Source organism: Mustelus asterias, chromosome 12 (assembly GCF_964213995.1).
Source record: "Mustelus asterias chromosome 12, sMusAst1.hap1.1, whole genome shotgun sequence".
NCBI lineage: Eukaryota > Metazoa > Chordata > Chondrichthyes > Carcharhiniformes > Triakidae > Mustelus > Mustelus asterias.
This window is the reverse complement of record NC_135812.1, coordinates 109,134,387-109,149,775: the sequence shown is the minus strand read 5'-3', so window position 1 is coordinate 109,149,775 and position 15,389 is coordinate 109,134,387. Positions and strand designations below refer to the sequence as shown.

At 44.9% G+C, this 15,389-nt stretch overlaps 1 protein-coding gene across 2 annotated transcripts; it reads right to left on the bottom strand.

Moving 5' to 3' along the window:
• Positions 1-3,273: 3,273 nt before the first annotated feature.
• On the bottom strand, positions 3,274-7,582 carry tob1a (transducer of ERBB2, 1a). 2 transcript variants are annotated; one of them, XM_078225860.1, is made up of 2 exons: positions 7,358-7,582; positions 3,274-5,225 (listed from the first exon to the last, which is right to left on the bottom strand). In XM_078225860.1, exon 2 carries the CDS (start codon positions 5,046-5,048, stop codon positions 4,077-4,079), a length of 972 nt encoding a protein of 323 aa, XP_078081986.1. In that variant the 5' UTR covers positions 5,049-5,225; positions 7,358-7,582; the 3' UTR covers positions 3,274-4,076. The 2 variants fall into 2 exon arrangements, with proteins under 2 accessions (XP_078081986.1, XP_078081987.1); XM_078225861.1 differs by having other exon boundaries at positions 3,274-5,078.
• Between the last annotated feature and the right edge of the window lie 7,807 nt (positions 7,583-15,389).

Here is a 15,389-nt window from a genome sequence, read left to right as displayed (position 1 = left end):
AACATTTAAGCGGTTATTGGATAGGCACATGGAGCACACCAGGATGATAGGGAGTGGGATAGCTTGATCTTGGTTTCAGATAAAGCTCGGCACAACATCGTGGGCCGAAGGGCCTGTTCTGTGCTGTACTGTTCTATGTTCTATTATAAAATCCTTGATAATAGGCTCTTAGCAACTTCCCCAGTACCTACATTTGACTCACTGGTTTATAGTTCCCTGTTTCATCTCTCCCCCCCGTTTGAATTGCAGGCTTACTTAGCTACCCTCCAATCTGTAGGAACTATTCCAGAGTCCAAAGAATTTTGGGAAATAACCACCAACGGATCTACTATTTCCAGGGCCCCTTCCCCAAGTACTCTGGGGTGAAGATTATCAGGACCTGGAGACTTATCCACCTTCAATCCCCCCAAAATCATTTCTTTACTAATGCTGATTTCCTTCAGCTCCTCATTAAAGCTTGTTTCTCTCAGCACTTTTGGTACATTGCTTCAGTCTTCACAAAGGAAGACATGAAACAATGTACAAATTTAATTCCTCAGCCATTTCTTTATTCTGTTATAAATTCTCCCGTTTCTGATTGCAAGGGGCCTACATTCGTTTTTGTCAATCTTTTTCTCTTTACATACCTACAGAAACTTTTACAGGCAGTTTTTATGTTTCCCACCAGCCTACTTTCATACTCTACCTTTCCCTTCTTAACCAATCTCTTGGTTCTTCGCTGAATTTTAAACTGCTCCCAATCCTCAGGCTTATTGCTTTTTCTGGCCAATTTGTATGCTTCTTCCTTGAATCGGATACTATCTCCAATTTTCCTTGTAAGCCATGGTTTGGCCACAATTCCCTTTCCACCCTTGCACCAAACAGGAACAACTTCTGGAGTTCATCTATTTGTTCTTTAAATGCCTGCCATTGCATTTCCTTTCCGTAATGTTTTCCAGTCGGTCATGGCCAATTCATGCTTCATACCATCACAGTTACCTTTACTGAGATTCAGAACCCTGGTCTGAGAATCAACTACATCATTATCCACCTTGACAAGGAATTCTACCATATTATGATCACTCGTCCCAAGGGTTCTCTTAGAATTAGTTGTTCTACTTGGAGCAGGAGAGGGGATTTGTACAAGGTTTTGGATAGAGTGGATGGGAAGGAAAGATTTCCCTTAACAGTGTGTTCAATGGATAGGGAACTTAGATACCAAGTGGATGGTCAAATGCTTAGAGGGGAAAATGACGAAAAATGTTTTCACCCAGAGAGTTGTGGGGGCCTGGAACTTGCTGCCTGAAAAAGAGTACTAGAGGCAGAAACTCCCAACTGATCTAAACATGCCTGGATATGTGCCTGAAGTCCAGGGTTATGGACTAAGTGCTAGAAAATGGGATTAGATGGGTGGGGGGGGGGTCCATTTTTCAGCTGGCACGAACATGGGCAGAGTGGCCTGCTTCTCTGATGTAGCTTTTTATACACTTTCCAAATATCTGGGAAAAGAACAATTTGTAGGGTTGTGGTATGTGAAATGCTCCTTAGGGGGTGCCAGCATGGTCACAATGGGCCAAATGGCCTTCTGTGCTGTCACAATTTTATGATCAGGCTCAAAGCACACAATATGTAAGCAAGTTCTAATCTGCCAGGGGAATAGACTGCAGTATACTTTGTTTTTTTAAAAAAAGCACAATAGGCCCTTTGGAATGAAATCACCCGAGTTTAATCTACACCCCCCACGCCCACATTGTTAATTAAACTGTCAGGACAAGAGCCAAAAACTAATATTGCCATATTTATCGCATGTGTGGGCACCATTACTCTTAAAAGGTGGTGAATTGCTTTCAGAGCCTGCACAGATAAGCTGATTACTCTGCCAGAATAATCTTATGATTGTTATGTGGTTCTAGGTGCAAATTTTATGGAAAGCAACATAGCAGGGTTTAAAAATCCTCTTACATAGAACTATGGTTTAGTCACCTTTTTTTGCTCAAACAGTCCCCTGCCCAATTGATTAGCACATCTTTGTTTATCTGTGGTTTAAAATACACAACGATTCCTTTTCTGGCCTTGAGCAAGTGCTGAGAATGAACACTGATCCAACAGCTGCTTGGTTCCTCCCGCCCCGATCACAATCTAGTGAACATGGGGGTGCCAGGCAAGGCTGCGATGTCACCCTCAGTTGCACAGTCTACCACCCATCACTGTTTGTCCATGCTCTCACACAGATCCACATTGGCAAGGGAATGGTGCTCGTGCTGAAGCTGTTACAGTGCAGCTTCTTCATCTCATTCCACCGAATATGCCAATGCAAACAGGAAAAGCAGGATTTGCTTCAACTTTTAAAAAAAAGTTTACTTGAGGAAAGCTCCTCTCCTAAAGTAAGGAGCATCAAGTGTCACTGTGCAGCATAATCACCACTACAACAGAGTTAAAGTTTTACTTTTACAAATATTCATAGGTCAATGTTACTCGAGAAATATCCATCCACTACAGTTCACATACCAACTGCAGAGAAAAAATGTTGTACCTGAAGTATAAGAAATGGAACAATTGGCACAGAGCATCTATCTACACACAGTGGACATCACAAAAAAGGTGCAAATGCTAGTTACAGAAAGCTTAGAAACAAGAGGCAATTCAGCCACTTGAGCCTGTTCACTCAGTTAGATCAAAGCTTATCTGTACCTCAACTATTTACTCGCCTTTGCTTCATTTCCCCAGCTATCATAACACAAAAGAAATCTGCAATAAAATTTTAACTGCACCTTAACTTCCACAGCTTTCTGGGGAAGAGTTCCAGATTTCAAGCAGCCTGTGGAGAAAGCACTGTTTCACTCCTGAACAAGTCCCCATAACCAATCAAATAGTTTCTGTATCTACCTTCTCAAAGCTGCAGTCATTTTAGACATCTTGATTAGATCACAGAACCTTCTAAATGAGAATACTATTGGCTTGTTTTTGTATTAAAAAGGGTGAACAGATCAATAAAACACAGATCCTCTGCTCCAGTTTATTTTGGGCAATTGAATTTATAGATCTAGGTTTTGAAAATCAGAATGCAATTTTGGGAATGGTGAGGAATTCAGAAAATTTTAAAATATTGCAACCAAGATTTTAAAAAGTGTTCAGGTCTTTACCTACAGTAATTAGTATATACAAATGGGTGCATTAGTGATAAGAAGCAGAGGAAAGGAAGCCCCAAGACATTATTTTTGAATTATTTTAATACAAACCTTTACCAATATAAACTATCAGTCCCTCTTAAACAGTGAAGACACAGACTCAAAATACTTTTGTTATACTGTTTTTATCAAGTATTGCACAAGGTAGGTACAAAATTAATATTTACGATTACATTTGTCCATAATATATAGCAAAAAAAATTTATTTTTACTTTTTTTAAACTCTTAACAGAAAATACAACTCTCATGTTTTCCAAAAAAAGCTGAAATTTCTACACTTTAAACACCATCACTAAGGAATATCCTGTACACAATCTTAAGAGTAGTTTGATGCCTCTGAATAAGGATTAATTTTTTTTACAACGATTTGTAAAAAAAAATAGAATGCAAGCTATTGCAGCCATCACAGATCACTGTAGTAAAAAGATATAAATGCAATACCGTGTTGTAGAAACAATATATACTCTGATATTTTACAAACTTCATACTAAATTAAATTATACAATTACAAAAAGACCAGAAATCCCACTTTTATTAGTGCCAATTGTTAAATCAGCCCATGTCCTGTCCAAGTGTAAATACTGTTTGAGGAGGTCTCGTCTCCGCAACATTTTTCTATTTTGCTTTTTTTATTTATTTTTATTTTTAAAAAGGTACACAGTCCATATAAAATCATTTTTGTGCTTGGTTGGCAAAAACAAAACTTTGAAGCTTCTTAAATAACCAAGCGCCAAACTACAAGCTTATTCCACCCCCCCCCCCCCCCATTCCAAAAGACATTTGTAAAAAAGGAAAAATTTATTCAAGGGGATTAAGGGGGGAAAAAACACCCTTGGGTTCAGTTAAGTTTACACTATTACGATTAGGGCTTAATATTTATATATAATGTATAGAATTTTCTTCCCATTTTTAATTAGCCATGACTGGTTGGAACTGCTGGTTAGAATACTGCATGTTGCTGAGGCTGAAATTCAGACCATCGACAAAGGATTTCTCATTGAGGCCTCCATAGGCAAACATGTCGAAGGCATTACCATACTGGAGAGGGCTGAGGTTTAGGGGACTCTCCCCTGGGAACATTGCACTGGTACCACCCTGCCCCTGGATGCCAGGGAAAACAAACTCCTTGGCATTGGGAGAGAGGGCTGAAGTCTTCTGCTGTTGCTGCTGGCTGCCCACACCAAGCCCATAGAGAGAGTGCATGGATGATGACATGTTTTTCTGCTTCAGCAGGTTATTCATGTTCAAACCAAGGTTAGTGGGGGATGCACGAGCGACCTTATTGCGGCCGCTGCTCTTCATTTTGGTCGAGCCGAACTTTGTAGCAGCAAAAGTGGCAGTGGTGAATGTTAAAGGCTGGGCGGAACGAGGCATGAAAGTGGGGCTCACGGCAGCAGAGTGACCAAATGGGGGAGATGGGGAGCTGGATACAGATGAGCCCCCAGCTGGGTCACAAATGGGCATAAACACCTGGGCCTCAGGGTTGAAGCTGTTTTTGATTTCTTTGTCCAGATCTGTCCCGGTGTCATTGTTATCATCCACATACAGCACCTTGATGGGCCCCTTCTCTCCAATCTGATATGACACCTCAAAGGGGTCTATCCAAACACTCAGGTCCTGAGGCAGGTTGTCACGAACATCCTTCATGTCCAGTCCACTTTCTTTGGCAGCTTGCTCGATGACTGGGTCGATGGCCTCCCCTATGTGTACACACCTGTACCCAGACCCTCTGTATGGCTTGTCTGGATACCAGTGACCTTCATATTTCTTCTTCAGCAGCCGTTCCAACTCCTCCCCAAAGATGTTGACTCGTCGCCTCGGGAGTTTATTGTACAAATACGAGATGATAAAATTGAGTGCTACTTGGATTTCAAGCTGCATAGCTGCTCAGTCACCAGAATGAGTTGTAAACTGCGTTGCAAACCAAAAGAAAAAATATATATATTAACTCCTGAAAGGCAGTGTTTAGGACGCCTCAGACAGAAGCTTCAGGTTTCTTACAAAGTGCTGGTTAGAGTGGAATTTGTGTTTTCCTCAAGTGAGCAATGTTGTTTGTTCCTTGAAGGGGGGAAAAAACAAAAGTAAGAGGGCAAAATTTTAATGCCATGATTTCAATGTCACTTCCATCTTCATGTTACAACAGAGCAATTTTGAATATTTCCTGCTTTGCAGTTTAATCTTATGTAGTTCCTTGCATTAAATGTTAAACTATATAAAGACAGAAGTTTACACCGTCCGAAAAGGATCCAATGTCCAAGCACCTCAAGTATTTTTTTAGAAAAACACTGACTCAAAATTACAAATCAAACTAAAACCAGGCTATTAAAAAAAAAATTGACAACCTTCAAAATAAATCAAGTGCCTACGTCACAGATTGAGCAATTGAACCAACAGATCAGAGGGCAGCAATCCGCAGAATCGGCAGCATTGCTCAGGAATAAATAACATCCTCAAAATAACCATGCAACAAATCCAAAGGGGAAAAATGTGGGCTTCTTTTATTATTTATAAAAGGGTTGTGTTTGTTCAGAGGAGAGGGGTTATATTTGGAAAGGTCCCAGCTTCTTTTATGCACCAGGTCCCACATTGACGTCAAACACATGATTGTGAAGTGCACAGAATGAATGAACGTCACTGACTGCAAATACCAGGCAGAATGCAAATGACCTGATTAACCGTAGCCACACCAAAGACATGAGCAATATATCAGAGCTGGCCCAAACATAGGCACCTTCAATACCAAATCAAGAGATTCCAAGTACCAGGAGGGCAGAGACACCCTTTAAATACCATGCAGATTAAAACCAGGCACCAGCCAGCTTTATGCAAGCCCTTTAAATGCCACAGGCAAATTGCCAGCTAAATTACTAAGCCTTTTATTCCAGCTGCAGGAGGGTGATTACACCCAGCAATCAGACAGAGTTAATTGCCAGAGGGGTGAGCAAGATTTCAGTGCTATTGTTTGGAATAGGGGCAATACAAGAACAAATATGCGGCATTTTATTAAAGACTGTATAATGTTCTGCAGGAGGGAGGGCTGCTCCTTCAGGGTTATTAGAGGTACAGTGTTTTGGCGTGTCCATCATGGAGAGGTAAATGGATGGGGTCGGGGTCTGTCAGGGGGAAGTGCGGTGAGAAGAAGGTGGGTGCAGGAGAGGTGGACAGAAGAGGAGGGGCCTCCAAGCAGAGCGGGGGTGGGAGAGGTGGCGTGCCCTGGTATAGTGAGGGGAGGGCACGCAGGGAGGGATGATGAAGGGACCCTAAGCAGTGTGGGGGTGAGGGCACCGAGGGATGAGGGGAGAGGGGAATGCAATACTGGCAGCAGGCACTGGGGAAACTATATGGGGAGCTGGAGCACAGGGGCACCAAGGCAAAGGGGGCAAGTCAGTGCGAGGGGGAGGGGTACCAAGGGGAGGGGAGGAGAAGGAAGCAGGTGTCATGGCAGAGCGGTTGATGGGGCAAGAGAAGAAACTCAGGCAGCAGAGTTAGGGAAGGAGTCCCAAGGTGAAGTTGATTGACTGGGAAGTGGTCGGGGTTGAAGAGAAAAGGTGAGGGTCAGGTCATCCCAGGGCAGAGTGGGGGAGGGTCAGGGGTCTCAGGGAACAGTGGGGCGGTCCCTGAGCAGATATGATGGGGAGGGGGGCAGTGTTCAGTTAGGACATTATGGTGGGCTGGGGGGCAAGAAGATCTGGGGTGAGGATAGGTGGGCAGGTCAGAGGAGGTTAGGATTTGCAGTGGGCAAGTTGGGTATGGGTGGGGGTGAGATTATGGATTGGGGGAAGGGGAGGGTAGGTTATTCAGGTCGGGGGGTATTTGAGTGGGGGAGGGAGGAGGGTGCGGGTCGGGGAGGGGGTATTTGGGGAGGGGGTCGGGGTGGATCGGCGGGGTATTTGGTGGGGGGTGGGTGGGGTGCGGGTCGGAGGGGTATTTGGAGGAAGGATGGGGGTGCGGGTCGGGGTATTTGGGGAGGGGGTCGGGGATGGGGAGGGTCGATCGGAGGGGGATCTGGACGGGGGTGCGGGTCGGGGATAGGGTAATTGGGGTGGGGGGGCGGGGGAGGGGTATCTTGGGCGGGGGAGGGGCTCTAACCGCCGCTCCCCAGGAGCCCGACTTCAAATAACAGCGAATCAACCGACCGAATGCGGCATCGCCCCCCGCTCCCCCCCAGCGGAGAATGTTCCAGTACTTACTCGGCTGTTCCTGGCGGTGGTGCAAATGGACAGTCAGTGAGGGAGAAGTTCGTTGCGATTTTTTTTGTTGTCCTTTAAATTGGTTTATAATAATCTTTGTGTTGTTATATTAATTTTATATATAGTATATAATTTCCTTCTTGTGGGCAGCGCTGCTCTTCCACCGCAGGTAGATCCCCCTCCACCCGGGAGCGTTTACAACTCATTGCCATCGGCCCGCAGCGCACTGCTATTTATAGTCTCGCTCCCTCCGCGGCGCCACGGCACGAGGGGGCGGAGCCACCCGGCCGGCCGCGTGCCCGAAACTACTTTATGATTCTGCAGGTCAGGGCGGTGGGCGGGGACCCGCCGCTCTGCACGGTTTCGATTGGTCACCAGGCGGGCGGCGGCCACGCCCTCCTTTCCCGCTATGTTAATTAAATCTGGGGCGGGGCCTAGATGCTTCATCTGGATTGGCTGAGGGAGCCTTATCCGTCACTGCCTCACCATCCTCCCAGCTCCAGCTCTTTAAATGTAGGCCTCGAAAAATAGTACCTGTTGTTTTAACTCGTTCTTGTTTAAAAATCAAACAGAACAGCAAAAGACACGAAGCGAAATCACTTCAGTGATGGTTTGTGACTGGGTACAAATCGTTGTAATAATAAATTTCAGGTAAAAAGTGTCGATGGAAGCATCGTAACTGGTAAACATAGATCGCGGATGGACACTGAGTGACCGGTACCAGACTAAAAATACAAGGGACCGGCAGCGGCCTCATTCTGATTGGCGGCAGCTGGCGGCGGGGGCGGGCGCTGCGGGCGGACCCTGCGCTCTGATTGGCTGTAGGGGCGGGCGCTGCGGGAGCACTCCGCGCTCTGATTGGCTGCCGGTTTCCAGGGCAGTGGGTGTCGGGGAGGAGCGGGGAGCGCGCGTCCTCCGCCAAAACAAATTGGTGCCGCGCGGGTGCGCGCGCGCGCGCTCACGGTGAGTCACGTCAGCGTGTGACAGTCGGCAGAAAGTAAGTGCGGGAATGTTCATGGAGGTGTATATTTATAAATCTAGTAGTAAGGCTAATGCGCTGGGCGGGCCTTGTGCCGGGCTCGGGCTCCGGCCTCCGGCCTCACCAGCGCTAAGCCCCGCTGAAGGGCTGCTGAAAGTCACAGTGGCTTGTGTTGCGCCTGCGCGCCACCCCTCCACCGGACTGTCCAATCAGAGGAGGGGGGCGCGGCCTTTGCTGCGCAAGCCCACAGTTACCCGAGCTGCCAGCGCCTGCGCAGTGGAGCGTGGCGCAGCCTCAGTCACTGGGCCGGTTTGCCAGTCTCCCCCTCCCCATGGTGCTGCAGCTGAAGGGGACATCTCCTGTGAGCGGCCAGTGTGCACAGGGGCGGTACTCTGGTACCAGGGCAAGGAATAGTATTCCAGAGATATGAGTTCAAATACCACTACAGCAGCTATGAGAATTTAAACCCAATTAATTTAATCATCTGCAATAAAATGCTTGTCTTATTAATAATCATGAAACTACCACATTATCATTAAATAATCACAAATGTCTTGGGGGGGGGGGGGGAGGGGAGGAAATCTACTTTCTTTACCTGGTCTAATGTGATTCCAGACCAAAAAGCACGGTTCACATTTGTTGTGCAGTGTTGGAGGTGCTCACTTTCAGATGGGATGTTAAACCGAAGTCCAATCTGCCTGATTGAGTGGATGTAAATGATCCCAATTGGAAGACGAGGGGAGTCCTCCCCAGTGTCCTGGTCAATATCTCTCCCTCAATCAACATCACATCTTCTGGTCATTATTGTTGTTTCATTCATATTTTAAAACGACGTCAATGGATGTGATGCCGACACAACGGAAGCAGAAGAAGTGACGTGGTTGATGCTTAACTACCCTGTGAAATGGCCAAGCAAGCCACTCAGTCTAAGGTTAATTAGAGTAGGTAATAAAATGCTGGTCTTGCATTGATGCTCACATCCCAAGAGCTAATTAAAACATTCCCTGCAAACCATGCAATATGCTACTGAGCATTCTCTGCCGCCATGCTGACTCTTCCAGTGTGCATCCCCTACATACCCTACACCGTTGTTTGGGACCAAAGGGAGAGTCACATTTAGCTGTTAAATTTAAGCATTGCAAACTTCAATGGGATCAGAAATAAAATGAACATAGTGAACGGAAATGAACTGTTAACCTGATAAACAATAGTAAGTATTCAAAGAAGTATTTGATATGATTTAAAACCAGTGCATAACCCTCTCTAAGGGCTGAATTATATGGCCCTGTCACACAGCGGGTAGGGCTGGAAAATGCAACGAGCCATTCAAAATCCATTGACTTCAGCAGAAGAGGAAAATGCTGCTGATGGAAAATTCTACCCGATGGGACGAGCAGTGAGGGAAATGGAGAATAGAAATCAGTGACTGAAGATTGTTCATATTGCAGCCAACACTTGGAACGAGGATGAAAGACAAGACAAAGAACAATACAGCACAGGAACAGGCCCTTCGGCCCTCCAAGCCCGTGCCACTCCCTGGTCCAAACTAGACCATTCTTTTGTATCCCTCCATTCCCACTCCGTTCATGTGGCTATCTAGATAAGTCTTAAACGTTCCCAGTGTGTCCGCCTCCACCACCTTGCCTGGCAGCGCATTCCAGGCCCCCACCACCCTCTGCGTAAAATATGTCCTTCTGATATCTTTGTTCAACCTCCCCCCCCCACCTTGAACCTATGACCCCTCGTGAACGTCACCACCGACCCGGGGAAAAGCTTCCCACCGTTCACCCTATCTCTGCCTTTCATAATTTTATACACCTCTATTAAGTCTCCCCTCATCCTCCGTCTTTCCAGGGAGAACAACCCCAGTTTACCCAATCTCTCCTCATAACTAAGCCCCTCCATACCAGGCAACATCCTGGTAAACCTCCTCTGTACTCTCTCCAAAGCCTCCACGTCCTTCTGGTAGTGTGGCGGCCAGAACTGGGCGCAGTATTCCAAATGCGGCCGAACCAACGTTCTATACATCTGCAACATCAGACCCCAACTTTTATACTCTATGCCCCGTCCTATAAAGGCAAGCATGCCATATGCCTTCTTCACCACCTTCTCCACCTGTGACGTCACCTTCAAGGATCTGTGGACTTGCACACCCAGGTCCCTCTGCGTATCTACACCCTTTATGGTTCTACCATTTATCGTATAGCTCGCCCCTACATTAGTTTTACCAAAATGCATCATTTCGCATTTATCTGGATTGAACTCCATCTGCCATTTCTTTGCCCAAATTTCCAGCCTATCTATATCCTTCTGTAGCCTCTGACAATGTTCCTCACTATCTGTAAGTCCTGCCAATTTTGTGTCGTCCGCAAACTTACTGATCACCCCAGTTACACCTTCTTCCAGATTGTTTATATAAATCACAAACAGCAGAGGTCCCAATACAGAACCCTGCGGAACACCACTAGTCACAGGCCTCCAGCCGGAAAAAGACCCTTCCACTACCACACTGTCTTCTGTGACCAAGCCAGTTCTCCACCCATCTAGCCACCTCCCCCTTTATCCCATGAGATCCAACCTTTTGCACCAGGGACTTTGTCAAACGCTTTACTAAAGTCCATATAGACAACATCTACGGCCCTTCCCTCGTCAACCATTCCAGTCACTTCTTCAAAAAACTCCACCAGGTTAGTGAGGCATGACCTCCCTCTCACAAAACCATGCTGACTATCGTTAATGAGTTTATTCCTTTCTAAATGCGCATACACCCTATCTCTAAGAATCTTCTCCAACAACGTCCCTACCACGGATGTCAAGCTCACCGGCCCATAATTACCCGGGTTATCCTTCCTACCCTTCTTAAATAACGGGACCACATTAGCTATCCTCCATTCATCTGGGACCTCACCTGTGTCCAGTGACGAGACAAAGATTTGCGTCCGAGGCCCAGCGATTTCATCTCTCGTCTCCCTGGGCAGCCTTGGATAGATTCCATCAGGCCCTGGGGATTTGTCAGTCTTTATATTCTCTAACAAACCTAACACTTCCTCCCTTGTAATGGACATTTAAACCTAAACAGCAATGGCATCTTTATAATCAACAAACAACGCAAGGTGACATTTTCCGGCAGTGGAGGTGGCTTGGCATTGGCTGCTGACAGGATCCAAGTCTACAGCGTTTTGCATGCCTCGCCCATCCTGCTGCGGGGTTTGCCTTTGGTGAGACTGGAAGATCCTGCCCTAGAAAACAGTATTAAGTTTAAATATAAAGTTTACATAAACAGATTTGACTTTTGTTGTTTAACAATGACAAATGTCAATGTGCTGGCCCCTTTCACTGGGCTAGCCCAGGAATTGAAAGGTGGCACTTTTCAGACCATTGGCTTGTCCATGGGATACATTGAATTTGGACCAGAAATGGAAAAGAGGAAATTCAGCAGATTGTGAGAGCTATGAAAAGCAAAGAAATACAAAGAAAGGTGCAAAAAGAAAATTGAAGAATAATTGCATGTCAGAAAACTCTGCTTACCATAGAAACATAGAAAATAGGAGGAGGAGACCATTCGGCCTTTGAGCCTGCTCTACCATTCATTATGATCATAGCTGGTCATCCAACTCAATAGCCCGCTCCTGCTTTTCCCGATATCCTTTGATCCCTTTCACCCCAAGAGCTATATCTAACTCCCCTTGAAAACACACAATGTTCTGGCCTCAACTACTTTCTGTAGTAATGAATTCCATTGGCTCACCACTCGCCGGGTGAAGAAATTTCTCCTCATCTCACTCCTAAAAAGTTTACCCAATATCTTTAGACTATGACCCCTGGTTCTGGACATCCCCACATCGAGAATGTCCTTCTTGCGTCTGTGCTGTCTAGTCTTGTTAGAATGTTATAGGTTTCTATAAGATCCCCCCTCAATCTTCTAAACTCCAGCAAATATAATCCTAATCAACTCAATATAATTCCAAAGATGTGCGGGCTAGGTTGATTGGCCATTCTAAATTGCCCCTTAGTGTCCCAGAATGCATAGGTTAGAGGGGTTAGTGGGTAAATATGTAGGGAGATGTGGATAGGGCCTGGGTGGGATTGTGGCTGGTGCAGACTCGATGGGCCGAATGGCCTCTTTCTGCACTGTGGGATTCTATCATTCTATGATTCTATAATCTCTCCTCATACGTCAGTCCCACCATCCCAGGAATCATTATTTTCTGTACTCCCTCTATAGCAAGAACATCCTGCCTCAGACAAGGAGACTAAAACTGCACACAATACTCCAAGTGCGGCCTCACCAAGGTCCTATATAATTGCAGCAAAATATCCCAGCTCCTGTACTCGAATCCTCTCATTATGAAGGCCAACATACCACTTGCCATCTTCACGGCCTGCTGCACCTGCATGCTTACCTTCAGTGACTGGTGTATGAGGACACCCAGATCTTATGGCACATTCCACTCTCTTAATTTATAGCCATTCAGATAATAATCTGCCTTCCTGTTTTTACTACCAAAGCTAACAATAAAAACTTTTATGAATATATTGAGAGAGTGGTAAAAGCAAATATTGTCCCATTCGCTTTAACCTATTACTTTTCTTATTTTAGGCTACTTGGAATATGTTTTATTCCAAGTGTATATCTAATTTCTAATGAAAAGTTCAGGCAAGGTGACTGAATAATAAGGGAATGGAAGACTTGTTAAATGAGTACTTTACATCTGTTTTGAAAGTAAAACAAGAGGAGAAAATACCAGCCGTTCAGTGGAACCTTCAAGTTTAAAGTTTCTTTATTAGTGTCACAAGCAGGCTTACATTAACACTGCAATGAAATTACTGTGAAAATCCCCTCGTCGCCAAGTCAAGGAGATGAACATAATGTATTTAATACAAGTTTATAAAAAGTAGTATTGGAGAAAGTAATGGGCCTTAAGAAAGACAAATGTCTGGGACTTTGGGATGTTTAAAGAAATAGGTGAGGAAATAACTGATGTTCATAATGTTCCATAACTTTGTAGATTTGGGAATTATACCGTTGGATTGGAAAATTGCAAATGTCAGTCCTTTATTTGAGGGAAGAGGGCTGCCAAGTAAGTGCAGACTTATCAAGTTAACATCAATTATGGGGTGGTTACCTAAATCAATCATGAGAGACAGGATTACTGAGCTCCTGGATAAATATCAGCTATTGAAAGGGAGTCAGAATGAATTAGTGAAGTGTAGGTGAATGGAAGAGGTTAGTGGCATGGTGGATAGGGCAATGTCTAAGGACATTGTCTCTGGAGTTTCCCAGGCATTTAATAAGGTTTCACACAAGAGATTATTAGCTAAACTGGAGCTTGTGGAATTGGAGGGAACGTTGTAACATGGGTCAGTAATTGGTTAGAAGGAGGAATCAGAAATGCTTGATTGGCAGATAAGACAAGTCATGTTCTCCAGGGATATGCACTGGAGCCTTAGTTTTTCACTACATATAACAATGACTTGGATGGAGGAATAGAGAGTCGTATATCCACGTTGCAATGACACTGTTAGGTGGTGCAATAAGTTGTGTGGATGGGAGCAGGAAGTTACAAAAGGACAGAGGCAGAAAAGCAATGGCAATTTAGTTCACATGGAGTTCAATGTGGGGGAAATGTGAGGTCATCCATTTTAGATTGGAGAAAGATAAATTGGAATCTTTTCAGCCTACTGAGGGACTTGGAGCTGAGGCGGAGTGATTCTGGTAGGACCCCAACGTGATTATATTCCCTTGTGTTGAGAAGGTTGAGAGTTTAAATTGATAAAAGGATTCCTTCCATTGAGTAGATAGAGAGAAAGTGTTTTCTCCAGTTGGGAGGGGTATCTGGAACATGAAGGTAGAATCATTAAATTCAAGGTAGGGCTTTCAGGAATGGAATCAGTAAGAATTTCCTCACACAAAGGAGAATTTGGAGCGTACATGCCAAATAGCTGTGGATGCTGGGGGATCATTAAAATTTCAGAACTGGGATGGAGAAAGGTGGATAAAAGTAGCTGAGGTACAGCTCAGCCATAATCTGATGGAATGGTGAACAGGCATGTTGGACAGAGTGACTGACTACTGCTCCTTTCTTCCTGATCACTTAGTCTGTTGCACCTGCATAACCCTGCAACCCACAAGCATACAATCTCGGCAGGAAGCAAGCTCTGCAGTTTTGCAGCCTGCTAGTCTCCAACCTTTGCAATTGTGCAAACTACTCAAACATGAAATCTACAAGGGTACAAATACAAAAGAAATTAGACAGCAGATTCTGGAGAGAGTCAGCAGATAAATCAGCACCATTAAATGAAGGCAGGTTAGTGTATTGGGCATGGAGTCATCAGATGAAGGATTGACTCTATCCCTGCTATTAATATGTCTGTGTAACCCGATAACGTTATCCTGGCTTTTCACTTTACACAGGATGACAGACAAGTTGTGTAAGGTTTGCTGACTCTGGCTGAACAATAATCCTGGAGATTTCATCACATTGGTCCTCCTGTGTGGAACCATCCACCCCCACATTCACTATTGACTGTCCAACCTGTCTATCCTCAATATTCCCCACCTCTCACACTTACCATTGGCTGCCTGACATGTCTATCCTCTGATGCTCTGCTTTCTACACCAATTAGAATGTGAACAGCCTCTACATCGCTCTATTGGATGATATTTATCGGTGAAAAGATTTAATTTCCCATGTCCAATATTTTTATAACAGAATTAACAATTTTTATAAATTGTTCAGAGAAACTTTCTAAAATACACAATTCTTCATGTCTCCTGTGTGTTCTTCCTGGGAGCTACTTGAAGCAGTGTTCTGGCAATTAATCAGTAATTCCTGGAGACTCCCGGACAATCCTGGAGGGTTGGCAATCAACGGTTGTGCATTTCCAGCACTTGGTTTTATTTCTGCAAATGGTCAATATGAAAGCTGCAGCCTATATGTGATAGCTTGGCCCCTTTAAGGGGGCAATCCCTGAGGGCTATGTGATCGGGCCAGATCCTATGGAGTATCAGCACAGGAAGCTGAGCCAATCGGAAGCAACGGCGCGTGTTCT